We start from the raw sequence: 23,712 nt of genomic DNA on the forward strand, positions 1-23,712 counted from the left end.
GTCTGCGTGGGTTTCCTCCGGGTGCTCCGGTTTCCTCCCACACTCCAAAGATGTGCAAGTTAGGTAGATTGGGCCTGATAAATTGCCCCTAGTGTCAGAGGGATTGGCAGGGGGAAATCTGTGGAGTTACGGGGATAAGGCCTGGGTGGAATTGCTTGTGGGTGCAGACTGAATGGCTGCCTCCTACGCTGTAGGGATTCCATGTTCATGTTTTGGATATAGGCGCTTTGATAGAATTCGATTCTGACAGAGCATAGGGTGTAGGAACAGAAATAGGCCATTCAGCCCATCGGGTGCTCCGCCATTCAATGAAATCATGGCTCATCTGATCCTCAACTCCACTTTCACGTCTTATCCCCATAACCCTCGACTCCCTTACTGATTAATAATCTGTCTGTCTCAGCCTTGAACATACTGAATGACCCAGCCCTCTGCGGTAAAGAATTCTACAGATTCCCTCCCCACCCCGAGAGAAGAAATTCCTCATCTCTGTCTTCAATGGGCGACCCCACATTCTTGAGATTATGCCCTCTCCTCCCAGACTCGGTAGCACAGTGGTTAGCATTGCTGCTTCACAGCTCCAGGGTCCTGGGTTCGATTCCTGGCTTGGGTCACTGTCTGTGTGGAGTTTGCACATTCTCCTCGTGTCTGCGTGGGTTTCCTCCGGGTGCTCCGGTTTCCTCCCACAGTCCAAAGATGTGCGGGTTAGGTTGATTGGCCAGGTTAAAAATTGCCCCTTAGAGTCCTGAGATGCGTAGGTTAGAGGGATTAGTGGGTAAAATATGCGGGGTAGGGCCTGGGTGGGATTGTGGTCGGTGCAGACTCGATGGGCCGGATGGCCTCCTTCTGCACTGTAGGGTTTCTATGGTTTCTATGACTCTCCCACAAGGGGAAACAACCTCTCCGCATCTATCACTTCTCGGCCTTTTGGCTAAGATCAAGTGTAGTTATGCGGATGCTGCACTTGGTTGAGGTCATTAGGTTACATTGAAGCTTCATATGTTTCATATGAAGGAATTTTTAAAAGCGGTATCTCGGCCTTTTGGCTAAGATGCAAATGAGATCAAGTCTTGGAGGAGGAATTGCTTTCCCTCCTCCAATCAGCTTGGCTCATGTAGATCAGGCCCAGGACAGGGTAAATGGTCGCTTGCCCCGTCTTGTCAGCCTGGATCGGAAATGTCTCAACTTGTTGAGACTCTGAATTGGACTTGATTTGATTGAATTGGAAAAGTATTTAAAAAAGCCCCCTGAGAATCCGATATGTCTCAATAAGGTCGTCTCTCATTCTTCTAAATTCCAATGAATACAGACCCAACCTACTCAACCTCTTCTCATGAGGAAATCCCTCCATTCCCAGGATCAACCCAGTGAACCTTCTCAAGCCAGGGATAGTTAGTAGGATTTTGCAAACCCAGGCTAAATGGTGGGGTTTACACGTAGTGTGACATGAACCCAAGGTCCCGGGTGAGGCCGTCCTCATACATACGGAACTTACTTTGCAAAATCCTACTAAATGTCCTGACTTGAGACAATTCATACCTCTTTAACCTGTGATTATCCCCCTCTCCACTCGCACTGTCTGTACCTGTAAAGACTTGCTTACCTGTAAAGGCTCGCATTCCAACCATTATCTTGGAATCGTGCCTTGGTCTATATATGTCGTGTTTGTGAAACCTACCTCTCCACTCACCTGATGAAGGAGCAGCGCTCCGAAAGCTCGTGATTCCAAATAAACCTGTTGGACTCTAACCTGGTGTTGTGAGACCACCTACCGTGCCCACTCCAGTCCAAGGCCGGCATCTCTACTTCATCATGAGCAGAAGACAAGCTCGTATGCAAGTTCAGCAGGGAATTGGGACGACTTTGTGGAGGTGACTTTGCTCTGGTTTATACGGCGATCCTGCCATGTAAATGTTATTTTTACAAATAAGTTGGCCAGGAAGGGAGAACAAAGAACATTACAGCACAGGAACAGGCCCTTCGGCCCTCCAAGCCTGCATCGACCATGCTGCCTGACTGAACTAAAACCCCCTACCCTTCCGGGGACCGTATCCCTCTATTCCCATCCTATCCATGTATTTGTCCAGACGCCCCTTAAAAGTCACTATCGTATCTGCTTCCACTACCTCCCCCGGCAGCGAGTTCCAGGCACCCATCACCCTCTGTGCAAAAAAACCTGCCTCATACATCTCCTTTAAACCTTGTCCCTCGCACCTTAAACCTGTGCCCCCTAGTAATTGACTCTTCCACCCTGGGAAAAAGCTTCTATCCACTCTGTCCATGCCCCTTATAATCTTGTAGACTTCTATCAGGAATTTTGAACGTGCAGTTTTTCCCCTCCTTTACCCCGGAGCTAAGTGCAAGATTGGGGGTATATTTGTTTTGTGCTGCTAGCCTGGATCATTGGACTGTGAAATTCTCTAAATGTTTACTTCCTGCCCTTTAAGATGTTGAAGTGGATGTTGATGAATTAAACTCCGAACAAACCTTGGAGCTGAACAAACTCGCCACCACTTACGGGATGTCTGAAGGTGACTTTGTCAGGTGAGGTTAAAGCGTATGTGTGGTTAAGTCGACAAAGCCCGCCCGCCCGCCGTCTGCCGTGGTTGCCGTTAGTCATAAGGAATAGGAGCAGGAGTCAATCAAAAAGATTAGCCTCAATGACCCCAGCCGCCTCCTGTTCTCTGGAAGAGGCCGGGGTCATTGAGGCTAATTACTTTGCAATAACCCTCTAAGTGACTAATAACCCTCTGAGTGAAGAAAGTTCCCCCTCTCCTCCGTCTTCATTGGTAGGCCCCATATTTTGAAACAGTCAGCAGAAAGGTTCTTGATTCAATTCGTGTGCCTAATTAGTTGGCCTTCTAGTCAGAGCGGGTTTACAAGATGTACATTTGGGTTTTCTCTTTAATTCATTCGGGGGACATGGGCGTCGCTGGCTCAGCCAGCATTTATTGCCCATCCCTCGTTGCCCCTTGAGAAGGTGGTGGTGAGCTGCCTTCTTGAATCGCTGCCGTTCCTGTTCTGTCGGTTGACCCACAATGCCGTTAGGGAGGGAATTCCAGGATTTTGACCCAGCGACTGCGAAGCAACGGCCGATATATTTCCAAGTCAGGATGGTGAGTGGCTTGAAGGGGAACTTGCAGGTGAGGGTGTTCCCATGTGTCTGCTGCCCTTGTCCTTCTAGATGGAAGTGGTCATGGATTTGGTCCAAAGATGTGCGGGTTAGGTTGATTGGCCAGGTTCAAAATTGCCCCTTAGAGTCCTGAGATGCGTAGGTTAGAGGGATTAGCGGGTAAATATGTGGGGGTAGGGGTAGGGCCTGGGTGGGATTGTGGTCGGTGCAGACTCGATGGGCCGAATGGCCTCCTTCTGCACTGTAGGGTTTCTATGATTTCTCTATGGAAGGTGCTGTCTAAGGATCTTTGAGTTACTGCACTGCATCTTGGAGATGGTACACACTGCTGCTACTGAGTATCTGAGTGGTGGAGGGAGTGGATGTTTGTGGATGGGGTGCCAATCAAGTGGGGCTGCTTTGTCCTGGATGGTGCCGAGCTTCTTGTGTGGTTGGAGCTGCACCCATCCAGGCCTTTGGGTTAAGAAACATACATAGAAACAAAATAGGAGGAGGCTATTCGGCCCTTCGAGCCTGCTCCGCCATTCATCACGATCATGGCTGATCGTCCAACTCAATAGCCTAATCCTGCTTTCGCCCCGTAACCCCGAGTGCTATATCTAGCCGCCTCTTGAATACAGTCAGTGTTTTGGCATCAACTACTTCCCTTTGCACAGCCGCTTTCTGCAGTAGTCCTTAAACATCGGGAAATAATGCTCATTGTCGGATGAAGAGTTGGGAGAAGGTAGCTCATAGGACAAGAGCCCCATGGGGATTTTTGCAGTAACTTCATTGCAGTGTTAGTGTAAACCTACTTGTGGCAGGAATAAATAAACCAGGCAAGCTTCAGAAGAGGGGGGATTTCTTCATCTGCTGTCTTCTCCCGGAAGGCTGGAGTGCAGTGGTGAGGCTGGGCAGGCCACCCAAAGGGTGGGCAACTCACTGGGGCGCTCTGAGCTGGAATAGCCAGTAATACCCATGGGGGAGTGTACCAAGCCTGTGCCTTCATCACCAGCCACATGGCGGCACAGTGGTTAACATAGACATAGAACATAGAAACCCTACAGTGCAGAAAGAGGCCATTCGGCCCGTCGAGACTGCACCGACCACAATCCCACCCAGGCCCTACCCCCATATCCCTACATATTCTACCCACTAATCCCTCTAACCTACGCATCTCAGTACACTAAGGGCAATTTTTAGCATGGCCAATCAACCTAACCCGCACATCTCTCGACCAGTGGTTAGCACTGCTGCCTCACAGCGCCAGGGACCCGGGTTCGATTACCGGCTTGGGTCACTGTGCAGAGTCCGCGTGTTCTCCCCGTGTCTGCGTGGGTTTCCTCCCACAGTCTGAAAGACGTGCTGGTTAGGGTGCATTGACCCGAACAGGCGCCGGAGTGTGGCGACTCGGGGATTTTCACAGTAACTTCATTGCAGTGTTAATGTAAAGCCTTGCTTGAGTCTAATAAATAGTAAAAATAATACAAAGTGTTGTGAAGGGTGCAGCGTGACTGTCACATTTTAAAACCAGCCCCTTATTTTTTTTCCGCTTGAAGGATGCTGCGGAAAGACAAAGAGGAGGTGGAGGCGATTAAACATGCCAAGGCCCTGGAGGAGGAGAAGGCAATGTACTCGGTAAGGGCGCCCGTTCTGTATCCTCAGAGGGAGAGAGCACACCGCGTGTCAGACGCTGCCGTCGGTGCCGGTGTCCGGAGCGGGGTGTAACTAACTTGTTGCGTTTTCCGTTCGCAGGGGCGAAGATCGCGTCGGCAAAGGAGAGAATTCCGAGAGAAGCGCTTGAAGGGGAGAAAAATCAGCCCACCCAGGTACAGAGCACTTTCTCCAGCGCCTCATTGTTTCCTCTTTTCAATCCCCTCCACCCCTCTTTCATTAGGGGCGGCACGGTGATTAACACTGCTGCCTCACAGCGCCAGGGACCCGGGTTCGATTCCCGGCTTGGGGTCACTGTCTGTGTGGAGTTTGCACATTCTCCTCATGTCTGCGTGGGTTTCCTCCGGGTGCTCCGGTTTCCTCCCACAGTCTGAAAGACGTGCTGGTTAGAGGGCATTGACCCGAACAGGCGCCGGAGTGTGGCGACTCGGGGAATTTCACAGTAACTTCATTGCAGTGTTAATGTAAGCCTTACTTGTGACTAATAAATAAACTTTAACTTTAGTAAGAAGAGAGAGCAGGTAGGTACCCTTTCCCCCGTTGTGGTCGCACTGTCAGCGTAACGCTGGCTTGATGAAGATTTGCAAGTGGGTTTTAAAGTCTTTTCGATTTGCCAGTTTTCTCCCTTCCTGTTCCGACGGGCCCTGCTGATTGGGTTTATTTCCATTTCTCTTGGACATTTCCTGGCACTTCGCCCAGGGGGAGGCGATGGCCTAGTGTATTCTCGCTAGACTCTTAATCCAGAAATCCAGGGACCCGGGTTCGAATCCCGCCAAGGCAGAAGGTGGAATTTGAATTCACTATTTTTTTTTTAAAAAAGATATCTGGAATTAAGAATCTACTGATGACCATTGTCGGAAAAACCCATCTGGTTCACTAATGTCCCTTTAGGGAAGGAAATCTGCCCTCCTTACCTGGCACTTCCCGCTGCCTCGGCAAAGCAGCCAGCCTAATTAAGGACCCCACGCACCCCGGACATTCTCTCTTCTTCCTTCGGGAAAAAGATACAAAAGTCTGAGGTCACGTACCAACCGACTCAAGAACAGCTTCTTCCCTGCTGCCGTCAGACTTTTGAATGGACCTACCTCGCATTAAGTTGATCTTTCTCTACACCCTAGCTATGACTGTAACACTACATTCTGCACTCTCTCCTTTCCTTCTCTATGAACGGTATGCTTTGTCTGTACACCGCGCAAGAAACAATACTTTTCACTGTATGTTAATACATGTGGCAATAATAAATCAAATCAAAATCAAACATGTGACTCCAGAGCCACAGCAATGCGGTTGACTCTCAACTGCCCTCGGGCAACTAGGGATGGGCAATAAATGCTGGCCCAGCCAGCGACGCCCATGTCCCATTTTTTAAAAAAGTAAGTAGTAATTTTTCTCTAAATGGCGGTGTTGCCACCATGTCAGACAGCCAGAGTTGGCCTTTCCTATTGGCGGGGAGCGACGCCTATGGGGTGAGGGGAGGGCTGGTGGGTGCGGACACGTACACGGTTAACAGTCAGTATCTGATGTTGTTTCCTTTTCTTTTCAGTTACGCGAGGAGAGACAGTCCCACGTACGACCCGTATAAAAGGTAAATGTTTGACCTTGGAACTGACATACAGATAGGAGAGTTCCAGCTAATAGAGCAGGCCGTTCCTGTGCGGCGCAACGCTGAGAGAGACCAAGTGAGAAGGATTTGCAGAGCCGTGCTGGATGCTAGGGGAACAAAGAACAATACAGCACAGGAACAGGCCCTTCGGCCCTCCAAGCCCGCGCCGCTCCCTGGTCCAAACTAGACCATTCTTTTGTATCCCTCCATTCCCACTCCGTTCATGTGGCTATCTAGATGAGTCTTAAACGTTCCCAGTGTGTCCGCCTCCACCACCTTGCCTAGCAGCGCATTCCAGGCCCCCACCACCCTCTGTGTAAAATATGTCCTTCTGATATCCGTGTTAAACCTCCCCCCCTTCACCTTGAACCTATGACCCCTCGTGAACGTCACCACCGACCTGTGGAAATGCTTCCCACCGTTCACCCTATCTATGCCTTTCATAATTTTATACACCTCTATTAAGTCTCCCCTCATCCTCCGTCTTTCCAGGGAGAACATGGTATAGAACATGGGAGTTAATGGTATAGTGGTATTGTCACTGGACTAGTAATCCAGAGACCCAGGGTTCGAATCCCGCCACGGCAGGTGGTGAAATTTGAATCCAATAAACATTCTGGAATTAAAAGTAATTGTCAGATCATAGAACCTATACAGTACAGAAGGAGACCATTCGGCCCATTGTAACCGACTACAATCCCACCCAGGCCCTATGCCTGTAACCCTACAGATTTACCCTGCTAATCCCCTTGACACTAGGGTCAATTTAGCACGGCCAGTCAACCGAACCCGCACATCTATGGAGTGTGGGAGGAAAATCGGAGCACCCGGAGGAAACCCACGCAGACATGGGGAGAATGTGCAAACTCCACACACCCGAGGCCGGAATTGAACCCGGGTCCCTGGCGCTGTGAGGCAGCAGTGCTAACCCACTGTGCCACCGTGCCACGGTATAAAAACCTCACTTGTCACTCCAAATTGACTCCAGATTTAAGTACCCTCTGTTCACTGGCAATTAGGGTTGGGGAACTAATGCTGGCTGGTGAGACTAGATGGAGTGTGTGTTCGCAGCTTCTGAACAGGATCTCAATCCTGTACCCTCATCCGTCAGATATTTCCTGGCTGGTGTTCAGGACTGCTGTAGCTCAGAGGTGCTAAGCCGATTGCAGTGACCCTCACCTTGTCACCGAGATGAGCTGGGTTCAGTGGTATTGCAGATTCTTCAATATGGCTTCGCTAGTCACTGCTTTAGGGAGCTGAGCTTTCAATAGGAACTCTTATATAAACCTGATAGAAGAAGTAGGCAGGGTTAGCATCCTGCCTCTGAGCCAGAAGCTCCGGGTTTGAGTCCCAAGGGCGGCACGGTAGCACAGTGGTTAGCACTGCTGCCTCACAGCTCCTGGGACCTAGGTTCGATTCCCGGCTTGGGTCACTGTCTGTGTGGAGTTTGCACATTCTCCTCGTGCCTGCGTGGGTTTCCTCCGGGTGCTCCGGTTTCCTCCCACAGTCCAAAAGATGTGCGGGTTAGGTTGATTGGCCATGCTAAAAAATTACCCCTTAGTGTCCTGAGGTGGGTAGGTTAGAGGGATTAGTGGGTAAATATGTAAGGATATGGGAGTAGGGCCTGTGTGGGATTGTGGTCGGTGCAGACTCGATGGGCCAAATGGCCTCTTTCTGCACTGTAGGGTTTCTATGATTTCTAACCCAACACTTGGCGGCCAAGGAAGGTGCGTTCATATCGCGGCCAAACAGATTGAGCGTCAACCTGCAAAATCCTCTGAGAGCGAGAGAGACTCCTGGTCGACCATGGAGCGAACATTGATTCCACTACCCCATCACTAAGCTCCAGGCTACAGCATGCGTGTAAAAGTCAACGTTGCCACAGCAACTTGGACTCCCAATGAGTGAACTGTAACTCACAGCAACGCCGCTGATCGATAGAATTGCTCCCTCCCCACCCTCAGAACCTAAGAACAGGAGGAAGCAATTCCGACCCTTGAGCCTATTTCATTATTCAGCTAGATCGCGTTTGATCTGTGCATCAACCCCCTATACCCACCGTTGCTTCATGGCCTCTCCATAACCACGCCTCTCCCCCACCCAGTCCCCAAGTTGGCCGTACGCTTCAAGCCTGAGGAATGGCCTATCGCGGATTGTCACAGTGAACAGGCCGAGGCTTTCACTCTGCCTGAAAGCTCAGTTTCCATGACCTCCCGGGTTTGTGGTACAATTTTCAATGCTTGGGTGACGCAGTTGGTTCCAATATGTGCAGGAATGCACCGGCTACTCCCAGTCCACCCAACAGGGTTATCTAGTCATCTGTTGGCGATAAACTAGGGCATATGTTGCAAGTAATCATACTTGTAGGGGAGTCTAAAACTAGAGGGCATAGGTTTAAGGTGAGAGGGGAGAGATACAAAAGTGTCCAGAGGGGCAATTTGTTCTCAGTGGAGAGTGTCTGGAACAAGCTGCCAGAGTTAGTAGTAGAGGCGGGTACAATTTTGTCTTTTAAAAAGCGTTTACATGGGTAAAATGGGTATAGAAGGATATGGGCCAAATGCGGGCAATTGGGATTAGTTTAGGAGCTTTTATTTTTATTAAAAAAGGCAGCATGGACAAGTTGGGCTGAAGGGCCGGTAGCCATGCTGTAAACCTCTGACACTATGACTTGACAGTTATACCGATACAGTTGTCCAAATGTACAGGTTCCTTCTGTCTTGTTGGTCCCAATTTACTTCATGGTCTCTGGGCGTACTGGACGGCAACGTTTTATTTTTCTTTATTCTTTCCTGGGTTGCGGGTGTCGCTGCAATGCCAGCATTTGTTGCCCGTTTCTAACTGCCCCATGAACCGAGTGCCGTGCTTGGCCAATTCAGGGGGCAGTTAAGAGTCAATTCTGCTGCTCTGGGTCTGGAGTCACGAGGAGTGTGAGCAAGACTGACATCAATGGGAATCGGGGGGGGGAAGGCTTTCCACTGGTTGGAGTCATAGCTAGCGTAAAGGAAGATGGTTGTGGTGGTTGGAGGTCCAGCATCTCCGTTCAAGGACATCACTGCAGGAGTTCCTCAGGGTAGAAGCCCAGACCGAACCATCTTCAGTGGCTTCATCAATGACCTACCTTCATAGAACATAGAATCATAGAAACCCTACAGTGCAGAAGGAGGCCATTCGGCCCATCGAGTCTGCACCGACCACAATCCCACCCAGGCCCACATATTTTACCCGCTAATTCCTCTAACCTACGCATCCCAGGACTCTTAAGGGGCAATTTTTATAACCTGGCCAATCAACCTAACCCGCACATCTTTGGACTGTGGGAGGAAACCGGAGCACCCGGTACATAGAACAGTACAGCACAGGACAGGCCCTTCGGCCCACGATGTTGTGCCGAGCTTTATCTGAAACCAAGATCAAGCTATCCCACTCCCTATCATCCTGGTGTGCTCCATGTGCCTATCCAATAACCGCCTAAATGTTCCTAAAGTGTCTGACTCCACTATCACTGCAGGCAGTCCATTCCGCACCCCAACCACTCTCTGCGTAAAGAACCTACCTCTGATATCCTTCCTGTATCTCCCACCACGAACCCTATAGTTATGCCCCCTTGTAATAGCTCCATCCACCCGAGGAAATAGTCTTTGATGGTCAGAGGTAGGGACCTCATGAGGTCAGAGGTAGGGACGTTCGCTGACGATTGCACAAAGTTCAGGGCCATTTGCGACTGCTCAGATACTGAAACAGTCCATGTTCAAATGCAGCAAGACTTGGATAATTTCCAAGCTTGGGCTGGTGAGTGGCAAGTAACATTGGCGCCACAGAGGTGCCAGGCGGTGACCATCTCCAACAAGAGTATCTAATCGTCTAATACTCCCCACTTGCCTGGATGGGTGCAGCTACAACAACACTTGAGAATCTTGACACTATCCAGGACAAAGCAACCCCATTTGATTGGCACTCCCTCCACCCCCGACACACAGTGGCAGCAGTTTGTACCATCTGCAAAATGCACTGCAGCAATTCACCAGGGTAACACTTTCCAAACCCACGACCACTTCCATCTAGAAGAATAAGGGCAGCAGAGATATGGGGCCCACCTCCACCTGAAAATTCCCCTCCAAGCAGCTCACCATCCTGATTTGGAAATATGTTGGCCGTTCCTTCACAGTTGCTGGGTCAAAATCCTGGAAACCCCCCTCTAACAGCACTGTGGGTATGCCTACACCTCAGGGGCTGCAGTGGGTTCAAGAAGGCGGCTCACCACCACCTTCTCAAGGGCAACGAGGGATGGGCAATAAATGCTGGCCCAGCCAGCGACGCCCATGTCCCATGAATGAATTTTTAAAAATACGCCAATAAGGATTGTAGATTTTCTTTCCTAAAGGACATGACAGAACGCGATGGTTTTTTAAAACAATGGATCACCGTTGCTGAGATTTTTTCTGTTATTGAATTTAACTCCCAGTGTCTGCGCTGGTGGGATTTGAACCCATGTCCCGCGGGCATTCGGCTGGGCCTGTGGATTACCAGTCTAATGACATTACCACCACACCTCTGTCTCTCCCCATTTATTTTTATGTTACACGGGCTGGTCTATTCAGTCCAATGAGCTGTACTTCCCAGTGAACATGATTACACAGCATAAAACTGCCCCATAACCTAGGATGCTACCGGGACTTGATGATTTGAGTTATAAGGAGAGGCTGGAAAGACTGGGATTTTTTTCCCTGGAATGTAGAAGGCTGAGGGGTGATCTTATAGAGGTCTATAAAATAATGAGGGGCATAGATAAGCTAGACAGTCAATATCTTTTCCCAAAGGTAGGGGAGTCTAAAACTAGAGGGCATAGGTTCAAGGGGAGAGATACAAAAGTGTCCAGAGGGGCAATTTTTTCACACACAGGATGGTGAGTGTCTGGATCAAGCTGCCAGAGGCAGTAGTAGAGGCGGGTACAATTTTGTCTTTTAAAAAGCGTTTAGACAGTTACATGGGTACGATGGGTATAGAGGGATATGGGCCAAATGTGGGCAATTGGGACTAGCTTCGGGGTTTTAAAAAAAAGGGCGGCATGGACAAGTTGGGCCAAAGGGCCTGTTTCCATGCTGTAAACCTCTGTGACTCTAACCTTCCAGAATCTCTAGCATTGTAAATATTATCCCTTGTGGTAAAGGACACTGAGCTTAGAACCTCAGGCGGCACGGTAGCACAGTGGTTAGCACTGCTGCTTCACAGCTCCAGGGACCTAGGTTCGATTCCCGGCTCGGGTCACTGTCTGTGTGGAGTTTGCACATTCTCCTCGTGTCTGCGTGGGTTTCCTCCGGGTGCTCCGATTTCCTCCCACAGTCCAAAGATGTGCGGGTTAGGTTGATTGGCCATGCTAAAATTGCCCTTAGTGTCCTGGGATGTGTAGGTTAGAGGGATTAGTGGGTAAAATGTGTAGGGATATGGGCCTGGGTGGGATTGTGGTCGGTGCAGACTCGATGGGCCGAATGGCCTCTTTCTGCACTGTAGGGTTTCTATGATTTCTATGAATTGGGACAGTGCAGAGCAGCGATAAGCAGCCGAGGTGAGTGGGCCGCATGAGTGGCCTCTATCTCGGTGGGCCGCAAGGTTGAAATCGGGCTTGTTCACTAACCGTGACCCCATGAATAAGATTTAATACACGCCGAATATTTCATAGTCAGTTATAGAAAATGTGAGCTGTCAAGTGGTTAAAAACAAAATAAATATTGATACTTTGGACACGGGGGGAGCGCACGGCTCTCACTGTGTCGTGTAGGGGAGGCGATGGCCTCGCAGTATTATCGCTAGATGATTAACCCAGAAACTCAGCTAATGTTCTGGGGACCCGGGTTCGAATCCCACCACGGCAGATCGTGGAATTTGAATTCAATCCCACTGCCTCGGCAAAGCAGCCAGCATATTCAAGGACCCCACGCACCCCCTGGATATTCTATCTTCCACCTTCTTCCGTCGGGAGAAAGATACAAAATCATAGAAACCCTACAGCACAGAAAGAGGCCATTCGGCCCATCGAGTCTGCACCGACCACAATCCCACCCAGGCCCAACCCCACACCCCTACATATTTTACCCACTAATCCCTCTAACCTACGCATCTCAGGACACTAAGGGCAATTTTAGCATGGCCAATCAACCTAACCTGCACAACTTTGGAGTGTGGGAGGAAACCGGAGCACCCGGAGGAAACCCACGCAGACACGAGGAGAATGTGCAAACTCCACACAAACAGTGACCCCAAGCCAGGAATCGAACCCAGGTCCCTGAAGCTGTGAAGCACCAGTACTAACCACTGTGCTACCGTGCCGCCCAAAAGTCTGAGGGTCACGTACCAACCGACTCAAGAACAGCTGCTTCCCTGCTGCTGTCAGTCTTTTGAATGGACCTACCTCGCATTAATTTGATCTTTCTCTGCACCCTAGCTATGACTGTAACACTACATTCTCCACTCTCTCCTTTCCTTATCTATGAACGGTATGCTTTGTGTAGCGCGCAAGAAACAATACTTCTCACTGTATACTAATACATGTGACAGTAATAAATCAAATCAATAAAAATAATCTGGATCTAAGAATCTACTGATGACCATGAAGCTATTATGAGGGCGCCACGGTAGCACAGTGGTTAGCGCTGCTGCCTCACAGCCCCAGGGACCCGGGTTCAATTCCCGGCTTGGGTCACTGTCTGTGTGGAGTCTGCACGTTCTCCCCGTGTCTGCGTGGGTTTCCTCCTGGTGCTCTGGTTCCTCCCACAGTCTGAAAGACGTGCTGGTTAGGGTGCGTTGACCCGAACAGGCGCCAGAGTGTGGTGACTAGGGGAATTTCACAGTAACTTCATTGCAGTGTTAATGCAAGCCTACTTGTGACTGATAAATAAACCTAACTTTTTAGCTTGTGCTTGCGGTTGACTCAGAGAGGCAGCTTTATTTCTCAAGTGAACCTGTAGTGGGTTTACATAATGGGCAGTTGTTCGGGGAGGGCACTTTGCTGCCTTAACACAGCAGTGTAAATAAATAACGTCATGATATATTACAATGTGACCTAACCACTTGTCGATCTCGCAGGTCGCAGTCCGAATCCAGCTCGGGAACAAGATCCCGGTCACGTTCCAACTCCCCGACCCACGAGGAGAAGATCACGTACATCACCAGCTTCGGGGGCAGTGAGGACGAGGGGGGCTCGACGGCACAGTTGGGCGTGCCCACGGCCAAGGCCCCGCTGAGTCGACACCGGACCTCCAATTCGCTGCAAAGCTCTGGCACAGGTCATACCAGCTCCTCCCGGTCGGTAATTTTCAAAATCATTCGTTTACCATTCCCAAAGACGCTGCTTGTGATTCTAGGGTGAAAGGTCGGAACTCCCTAAAGAGAGGGAAGCTTTCACCGTTTATTAACCGTCTTGTACTTGGTTTCATTCTGAGAACCGGCCCAGCGCGCAGTGCAGGGCACGCTGTCATTGTTGGAAAGGGCAACAGAGAGAAAGCAGCGGGTTAACAGCAAGCTCGGATTTTTAAAATCCTCTCGATTATAGAGAGGAGCATCAGGGAGTCCAACATTGTGAGTGAGTGACTCAGGCTGGATCTGATCTCTTGAGCTGTGGCTTGAAGCATCAGAACACGCAAACTGCATGCCCTGGGCCAGTTGTGGCTCCTGGGGACCCCACCTGTCTCCGATCCACAGAACCATTCCCTCTCCGCCCTATTTGCTTCAAACTCATACAAGTATGGGTCAGGAGGTTGAGTATAATGTGTCTCCTTCGCTGCATAAGTACCAAATTGCCTATCAGTTGTTCGATTAGCACATCTATTCAGGGCAAGGTGGATCCCTGTATGACTCTATATATGTGGTTCCAAACCTTCCTGATCCTCGCCTATGTGACTCTCAGACACTTGAGGTGCAGATGTGTTATCATGACCATCACACAGCAAGCTTGTCTCTTTGCTCCTTGTTATACAAAGAACAGCACAGCGCAGGAACAGGCCCTTCTGCCCTCCAAGTCTGCGCCGATCATGATGTCTGCCTAAGCTAAAACCGTATACACTTAGAGTCCACATCCTTCCATTCTTATCCTATTCATGTATTCGTCTAGTTGCCCCTTAAATGCCGCTATCGTACCCGCTCCCACCACCTCCCCGGGCAGCACGTTCCGGACATTCACCACCCTCTGTGTAAAACCAAAACTTGCCTCGCACATCTCCTCAAAACCTTTCCCCACGCACCTTAAACCCATGTCCCCGAGTACTTGACTTTTCTACCCTAGGAAGGAGCATCTGACAAGAGATTGAGTAAACCATGGTTGTTCTCCTTGGAAAGACGGAGGTTGAGGGGGCAACCTAATAGAAGTTTATAAACTTATGAAGGGCATAGATAGGGTGAACAGTTGGACACTTTTTCCCAGGTCAGAAATGACAAACACAAGGGGTCACAAGTTCAAGGTAAGGGGGGCAAGGTTCAACACAGATATGCGGGAGACGTATTTTACACAGGCTGGTGGGGGCCTGGAATGCACTGCCAAGCAAGGTGATTGAGGCAGACACGCTGGGATCGTTTAAGACTTATCTAGATAGCCACATGAACAGACTGGGAATAGAGGGATGCAAACGGATGGTCTAGTTAGGAACACATGATCGGTGCAGGCTTGGAGGGCCGAAGGGCCTGTTCCTGTGCTGTTTTGTTCTTTGTCCACTCTGTCCATGCCCCTCATAATCTTGTAAGCCTCTATTAGGTCACTCATCAACCTCCGTCGTTCCACTGAGAACAAACCGAGTTTCTCCAACCTCTCCTCATAGCTAATACCCTCCATACCAGACAACATCCTGGTAAACCTCTTCTGTACCCTCTCCAGAGCATCCACATCCTTCTGGTCGTGTGGCGATCAGAATTGTACACAATATTCTAAATGAGGCCTAACTAAGGTTCTGTACAGCTGCAGCATGACCTGCCAATTTTTATACTCAATTCCCCGACCGATGAAGGCAAGCATGCCGTATGCCTCCTTGACTACCTTATCCACCTGCGTTGCCACTTTCAGTGACCTGTATACCTGTACGCCCAGATCCCTCTGCCTATCAATACTCCTAAGGGTTCTGCCATTTACTGTAACTGTTATATTGCCGCACATTCTTCCTTTCCCTGCACAAAACACTTGATGCACGGCCAACCTGCCTGGGTGAGACGGAGTTGCCTGGTTCATTGCCACAGAGCAGGCTGGGGTATGAAACACTACGTTGCCAGGAGGGTAGCGGGAGACGGGAAGCCTCCTGCCATGGCGGAAGATGGGGTAGGGGCAGGGGTGAACAGGTCAAACAGTGAGTGCGATACTTCAGGAGAGTGGGCCAAATGTGGGGAGGCGGGTAGTGAGGGCAAACACAGTGGGCAAGACGGGTACACGGGTCTGGTTGTGCAGTTGGGTGACGTGCAATGCAACTCTGGATAGTTGCGAGTCTGAGCTGGTGACGAGGCTGTTGGTGTCCACTGATGTGCCAAAGTTAATCGGTAAAAGTAAAGCCCCCACATTCCCAGGTGGCCATAGGCTGCTGTCCCCTTTGAGGGGGGGGGAAGAGCTGACTGGTGGTGATTTAACCCGAGGGTCGCCACACCTCGGGCAAGGAGCACGGTTGAGAGGGCAAAGCCTTCGTGGATAACCTTAGCCGGTGCAGGAATTGAACCCGCGCTGTTAGCGTTGCTCTGCATCACTAACCAGCCAATCGAACCAACTGAGCTAAACCTGCATGATCAGAGGCCTCTTATAATTGTTCTGAAATGTTGTGTAAATCTGAATTCCCCCACAAGAGAGAGCGAGAGAAGCATGAGGGGCGTGGGGGCTGCACGGTGGCGCAGTGGTTGGTACTGATGTACCCTCACAGCGCCCAGGGACCCGGGTTCGATTCCTGCTTTGGGTCACTGTCTGTGCGGAGTCTGCATGTTCTCCCCGTGTCTGGAGGGAGTGCAGAGAAGGTTCACCAGGTTGATACCAGAGATGAGGGGTGTTGATTATGAGGAGAGACTGAGCAGATTGGGTTTGTACTCGTTGGAATTTAGAAGGCTGAGGGGGGATCTTATAGAGACCTATAAGATAATGAAGGGGTTGGATAGGGTAGAGGTGGAGAGATTCTTTCCACTTAGAAAGGAAGCTAGAACTAGAGGGCATAGCCTCAAAATAAAGGGGGGGTCAGTTTAGGACAGAGTTGAGGAGGAACTTCTCTCGGAGGGTGGTGAATCTCTGGAATTCTCTGCCCACTGAAGTGGTGGAGTCTACCTCGTTGGATATGTTTAAATCACGGATAGATGGATTCCTGATCGGTAAGGGAATTAGGGGTTATGGGGATCAGGCGGGTAAGTGGAACTGATCCACTTCAGATCAGCCATGATCTTATTGAATGGCGGGGCAGGCTCGAGGGGCCAGATGGCCAACTCCTGCTCCTATTTCTTATGTTCTTATGTCTGCGTGGGTTTCCTCCGGGTGCTCCAGTTTCTTCCCACAATCCGAAAGGTGTGCAGGTCAGGGGGAATTGGCCACGCTAAATTACTCCTTAGTGTCAGGGAGATTAGCTGGGTAAATGCCTTGGGTTGTGGGGATAGGGCCTGGGTGGGATTGTTGTCGGTGCAGACTTGATGGGCCGAATGGCCTCCTTCTGCACTGCAGGGATTCTATGATTCCGAGTCCTGCGCAACTGAAGGTTGCTAATGCAGCAGGAAATGTAAAGGGTCGATGGGGGAGGGTGGGTGTTTAAAAGGAGGGTGTGATGAAAGTTTGAGAAAGGGATTAACTGCCTAAATCAGGGGAGTGGTTTGCGATTTAATTCAGGGTTAAGCCAAAGAGAGATGGGCGAGAGACCAGGAGATGGGGCGGAGTAGGTGGACTCAAATTTGGGGATGGAGAGCCGAAAGGTTTTATTTTTACGAATGGCGGGGACCTTTGACATCCTTCTTAGCAACCACAACAAGCGGAAGAAGCTTCAGTTTAACCGTCGATACAAAGATCCACTCGATACTGACTGGATTTTAAGTTTTGAGGTTGTGGATTTAAGGCAAACAAAATGACCTGGCCCAGGAACTACCTGACTCTGTCGCAAAGACAGAAAGTTCTGGAAATACTCAGCAGATCCGGCTGCATCTGTGGAGCGGATACAATCGAGTTAATGATTCCAGTCGAAGAGCTTTCATTAGAACTGGAAAGAGTTCAAGCTATGATAGCTGGCTTCCATCCTGTCACAAACCTTCACTTTCCTCTCACCCACCCCTTAGAATCATAGAACATAGAAAAGCTACAGCACAAACAGGCCCTTCGGCCCACAAGTTGCACCGAACAATTTCCTTACCTTCTAGGCTCATCTATAACCCTCTATCTTACTCACCTCCATGAACCTATCCAAAAGTCTCTTAAAAGACTCAATCGAATCCGCTTCCACCACCACTACCGGCAGCCGATTCCACGCGCCCAACATCCTCTGAGTGAAAAACTTACCCCTAACATCTCCTCTGTACCTACTCCCCAGCACCCTAAACCTGTGGCCTCTCGTGACAAGCATTTCAGCCCTGGGTAAAAGCCTCTGAGAATCCACTCTTTATCAATACCTCTCAACATCTTATACACCTATATCAGGTCACCTCTCATCCTTCGCCTCTCCAAGGAGAATAGACCTCGCTCTCTCAACCTATCCTCATAAGGCATATCACTTAATCCAGGCAACATCCTCGTAAATTTCCTCTGCACCCGTTCTATGGCTTCCACATTCTTTCTGTAATGAGGTGACCAGGACTGGGCACAGTACTCCAGGTGGGGTCTGACCAGGGTCCTATACAGCTGCAGCATTATCTCCCGATTTCTAAACTCAATTCCTCTATTGATGAAGGCCAGTATTCCATACGCCTTCTTAACCACAGCCTCTACCTACATAGAATCCTTACAATGCTAGAAGGAGGCCATTTGGCCCATCGAGTCTGCACTGACTCATCCCACCCAGTCCCATCTCTGCCCTAACCTGCATACCTTGGGTCACTAAGGGGCAATTTTAGCATGGCCAACCCACCTAACCTACACATCCACCGTGGATGACACGGGCGGCACAGTGGTTAGCACTGCTGCCTCACAGCAACAGGGACCCGGGTTCGATTCCCGGCTTGGGTCACTGTCTGTGCGGAGTCTGCGCGTTCTCCCCGTGTCTGCATGGGTTTCCTCCGGGTGCTCCGGTTTCCTCCCACAGTCTGAAAGACGTGCTGGTTAGGTGCTAAATTCTTCCTCAGTGTGTCCAAACAGGCACCGGAGTGTGGCGACTAGGGGATTTTCACTCTAACTTCATTGCAGTGTTAATGTAAGCCTAACTTGTGACACTAATAAATAAAATTAAAACACTAAAACAAAACTTTAAACTATCTTTGGACACGAAGAGACAATCAATAGAATGTCTACAGTACAGAAGAGACCATTCAGTCTATCGAGTCTGCACCGACTCTGACAGAGCATCTTACCCAGGCCCTATCCCCATCCTGTCCCTGTAACCCCACACATTTACCAGAGCTAATCCTCCTAACCAACACATCTTTGGACACTAAGGGGCAATTTAGCATGGCCAATCCCCCTAACCTACACATCATTGGACACTAAGGGGCAATTTAGCATGGCCAATCCAAATAACCTGCACAACCTTGGATATTAAGCATTAATTTAGCATGGCCAATCCCCCTAACCTACACATCTTTGGACACCAAAGGTCAATTTAGCATGGCCAATCCAAATAACCTGCACATCTTTGGGCACTAAGGGACCATTTAGCATGGCCAATCCACCTAACCTGCACATCTTTGGACTGTGGGAGGAAACCAGAGCACCCGGAGGAAACCCACGCAGACACGGGGAGCATGTGCAAACTCCACACAGACAGTCGCCTGAGGCCAGAATCGAGCCCGGGTCCCTGGCGCTGTGAGGCAGCAATGCTAACCCTCGCTCGAAGCCATTTAAATTCTAACTTTCCCAGTTCTGTTGGAAGGTCATCCACTCAAAGGGTTAACAGTTTGTTTCTCCACAGATGCTGCCTGACCTGCTGAGTATTTCCAGCATTTTCCTGTCTTCATTCCAGCTTTGCAGCATCCACAGTATTTTACTGGTGTTACTGAAACTCTGATCCCAGGGTAGGGAGTCTGGGTTTCCCCTCGGGTGTCCTGGCCTTTGCTGCTTGTTATTGTGTGATCGAGTGGGTTTGAGAAACTTGCAGCGCGATTGCTCTCAGTACCTGAAGACTGCAATGTAATTTATTCTGTTGATTTTCATTTTATTTTTATTTTCTTCTGTTTTTTTTTTTCCTTCCTTTACTCCCTCAGGCATCGTTCCTCGTCCTCGTCACGGTCCTCCCGATCTCGGTCGAACTCCCGCAGCCACCGTTCCCGCGGGCACCGGCGGTCGAGTCGATACTCGCGCTCCCGCTCACGTTCCCGCTCGCGCAACAGGCACTACTCGGGCTCCCGCGGGCGATACGGCAGAGGGGGCTCCCGGGACGGACGGCGCTGCTCCCGTTCGCAGTCTCGCTCGGCCGACAGGACGCGATACATCAGCTCCCGCAGTCGCGGCAGGCGCTCCAGGTGAGTTGTCAGGACGACGTGGTGACGAAGCAGCCATTGGTGACGCTCTCAGCGTATAGCGAGCAGCCCGTGGCTCGCAATAAAAGGAGGATGAGAGTTGACCCTACGGCACGGTGGCACAGCGGGTTAGCGCTGCTGCCTCACGGCGCCAGGGACCCGGGTTCGATTCCCAGCTTGGGTCACTGTCTGTGTGGAGTCTGCACGTTCTCCCCGTGTCTGCGTGGGTTTCCTCCGAGTGCTCCGGTTTCCTCCCACGGTCCAAAGATGTGCGGGTTGGGATGATTGGCCATGATAAATTGCCCCTTAGTGTCAGGGGGATTCATACTGTTAATACATGGGGTTACGGGGATAGGACCTGGGTGGGATTGTTGTCGGGGCAGGCTCAATGGGCCAAATGGCCACCTTCTGCACTGTAGGTTGAGGCGGCACGGTGGCACAGTGGTTAGCACTGCTGCTTCACAGCACCAAGGACCCGGGTTCGATTCCCGGCTTGGGTCACTGTCTGTGTGGAGTCTGCCCATTCTCCCCGTGTCTGCGTGGGTTTCCTCCGGGTGCTCCAGTTTCCTCCCACAGTCTGAAAGATGTGCTGGTTAGGTTGCGTTGGCCATGCTAAATTCTCCCTCAGTGTACCCGAACAGGCACCGGAATGTGGTAACTAGGGGATTTTCACAGTAACTTCATTGCAGTGTTAATGTCAGCCTTACTTGTGACACAAATAAACTTTAATAGGAAAGATATTGAGTCTTACAGCACAGAAAAGGCCCTTCGGTCCATCGAGTCTATACTGATAATATCTACCACTAGAGGCGCTCTGATCCCATTTTCCTGCACTTAACATAGAACATAGAACAGTACAGCACAGAACAGGCCCTTCGGCCCACGATGTTCTGCCGAGCTTTATCTGAAACCAAGATCAAGCTATCCCACTCCCTATCATCCTGGTGTGCTCCATGTGCCTATCCAAAAACCGCTTAAATGTTCCTAAAGTGTCTGACTCCACTATCACTGCAGGCAGTCCATTCCACACCCCAACCACTCTCTGCGTAAAGAACCTACCTGCCCAAGTCTTTGAATTGTGATATTTTCAAATATGATATTCTCATATTTCATCCAAACACTTGAAAGGTTGTGAGGTCTCCGGCCCCCACTACCTTCCCAGGCAGATCATTCCAGAATCTTCCTACTCTGAGTGAAAACATGTTTTCTCAAATTCCCCTCTGAATCTCCTGCCCCTCACCCGAAAACTCTGCCCCCTCATGGTTGACCCCTCAATCAAGGGGAGCAGCTGCTCCCTACTCGCCCTGTCCCTATCCCTCATAATCTTACACACCTCAATCATGTCCCCCCTCAGCCTTCTCTGCTCCAGAGAAAACAATCCAAGCCTATCCAGTCTCTCCTTATAGCTCAAACGCTCCATCCCAGGCAACATCCTGGGGAACCTCCTCTGTGCCTCCTCTCGTGCAATCACATCCTTCCTATAGTGAGGTGACCGGAACTGCACACAGTACTCCAGCTGTGGCCTAACCAGTGTTCTGTACAGAATCACAGATTACTACAGCGCAGAAGAGGCCCTTCGGCCCATCGAGTCTGCACCGATGCATGAAATGCCCCGACCTGCCCACCTAATCCCACTTGCCAGCACTTGGCCCATAGCCTTGAATGTTATGATGTGTCAAGTACTCATCCAGGTACTTTTTAAAGGATGTGAGGCATCCCGCCTCCACCACCCTCCCGGGCAGCGCATTCCAGACCCTCACCACCCTCTGAGTAAAAAAAAAGGTTTTTCCTCAAATCCCCCCTAAACCTCCCACCCCTCGCTTTTAACTTGTGTCCCCTCGTAACTGACCCTCCAACCAAGGGGAACAGCTGCTCCCAATCCTTGTCCTTGCCCCTCGTAATCTTGAACACTTCGATCAGATCGCCCCTCAGTCTTCTCTGCTCCAAAGAAAATAACCCAAGCCTATCCAACCTCTCTTCATAACTTAAATGTTCCATCCCAGGCAGCTCCAATATTACCTCCTTGTTCTTGTACTCTGCCACAATTGATAAAAGCAAGTGCCCCACATGCTTTCTTAACTATCCTATTCACCTGTTCTGCTGACTTCAGGGTTGTGTGAATAAGTACCCCGAGATCCCTCTGTTGGGTGCACTGGTGACGTGTTACCACAAGCAGCTGCTGATTGGCAAGTTCAGGTGACGAGATGGCCAGGCTTTGATTCTCAAATATGGCAGTGGCTCAGAGAATGAAATAGAGAATCTAGCGAAACAAATGAGGGAGAAAAGACTTGCACTTCCTCGTTACTGAAGTGGTTAGTATCCCCGCTTGGCAGGCGGGAGACTGGGGTCCAATTCCCTGACGGGGAGTTGCAAAATTACCTGACTGTGTCCGGAGAAGGAGTCTTTTGGGCGACACGGTGGCACAGTGGTTAGCACTGCTGCCTCTCAGCGCCAGGGACCCGGGTTCGATTCCCGGCTTGGGTCACTGTCTGTGCGGAGTCTGCACGTTCTCTGCGTGGGTTTCCTCCGGGTGCTCCGGTTTCCTCCCACAGTCCGAAAGACGTGCTGGTTAGGGTGCATTGGCCATGCTAAATTCTCCCTCAGTGTAACCCAAACAGTCGCCAGAGTGTGACGACTGGGGGATTTTCACAGTAACTTCATTGCAGTGTTAATGTAAGCCGACTTGTGATTAATAAATAAACTTTAACTTACTTCTACTGTGAAAAGTAAAGTTTATTTATTAGTCACAAGGCTTACATTAACACTGCAATGAAGTTACTGTGAAATTCCCCTAGTCGCCACAGTCCAGCGCCTGTTTGGGTCAATGTGTCTAACTCCATTGCAGTGTTAATGTGAGCCTTACTTATGACTAATAAATAAATAAACTTTAGAAGAAGGTAGAGGAAAGAGGTTGGTATGGTGCATTAATGCTGGCACTGTCCAGTTGTGCCAAGTGGCCAGATTCGGAGCCACTCTGTGGGGTGCCAGTGATCTGGTTCAGTGCCCAACAATCTCCAGCTCCTTCAGGAGAAGGTGGGGAGAAGGTTCCAGAACAGCGAGGAAGTGCTCGGTGGGGCAGGGGTATGTCCTTGGCTTTGTGTTGTTAAAGCGTCTTCCCTTCCTGTTTAAGGTCGAGGAGTCACTCGCGCTCGGATGACCGTTACCGGCGGAGCAGCAGGACCGGCTATAGCTCGAGTCGGCGCCGGGACAGCAGCAGTCGGAGCAGCAGCGACAGTCTGAGCGGCTCCCAGAGCCAAAGCAAGTCCCTGTCTCCCGTCAAAGAGAGCCTGGGCAAAGTGGCTGCTTCCCCCGCCATGGGCGAAAAACTGAAAAAGTAAGCACGATTCGGAACCACTCGTGACTGGGTTTTAGGCGCCTGAATCACAGAGTCCCTAAGAGGCCATTCGGCCCATCGTGTCTGCACCAACTCTCTCAGCACGGCCAATGGACCCTAACCAGCACGTCTTTCGGACTGTGGGAGGAAACCGGAGCACCCGGAGGAAACCCACGCAGACACAGGGAGAACGTGCAGACTCCGCACAGACAGTGACCCAAGCCGGGAATCGAACCCAGATCCCCGACACTGAGAGGCAGCAGTGCTAACCTACTGTGCCACCGTGTCGCTGGAGGGTAGCTGAGTGCCTCGTTATTTTGACACCTATTTTTTTAAAGTTTATTTATTAGTGTCACAAGTAGGCTTACATTAACACTCCGATGAAGTGACTGTGAAAAT

The 23,712-nt window shown here is 50.3% G+C and overlaps 1 protein-coding gene and 1 pseudogene across 1 annotated transcript in view; both read left to right on the plus strand.

Annotated features, from left to right (window-relative positions):
* clasrp (CLK4-associating serine/arginine rich protein) overlaps window positions 1-23,712 on the plus strand; it is a 56,879-nt gene that overhangs the window by 20,867 nt on the left and 12,300 nt on the right. The window contains exons 9-15 of the mRNA XM_078241085.1: window positions 2,448-2,544; window positions 4,672-4,750; window positions 4,868-4,941; window positions 6,330-6,371; window positions 13,470-13,688; window positions 19,725-19,982; window positions 23,110-23,313. Coding sequence (XP_078097211.1) covers window positions 2,448-2,544; window positions 4,672-4,750; window positions 4,868-4,941; window positions 6,330-6,371; window positions 13,470-13,688; window positions 19,725-19,982; window positions 23,110-23,313 — 973 coding nt within the window. The remainder of the gene's footprint in view (window positions 1-2,447; window positions 2,545-4,671; window positions 4,751-4,867; window positions 4,942-6,329; window positions 6,372-13,469; window positions 13,689-19,724; window positions 19,983-23,109; window positions 23,314-23,712) is intronic.
* LOC144511572 (U2 spliceosomal RNA) lies at window positions 912-1,113 on the plus strand (annotated as a pseudogene).

Source organism: Mustelus asterias, chromosome 24, assembly GCF_964213995.1.
Source record: "Mustelus asterias chromosome 24, sMusAst1.hap1.1, whole genome shotgun sequence".
Taxonomy (NCBI): domain Eukaryota; kingdom Metazoa; phylum Chordata; class Chondrichthyes; order Carcharhiniformes; family Triakidae; genus Mustelus; species Mustelus asterias.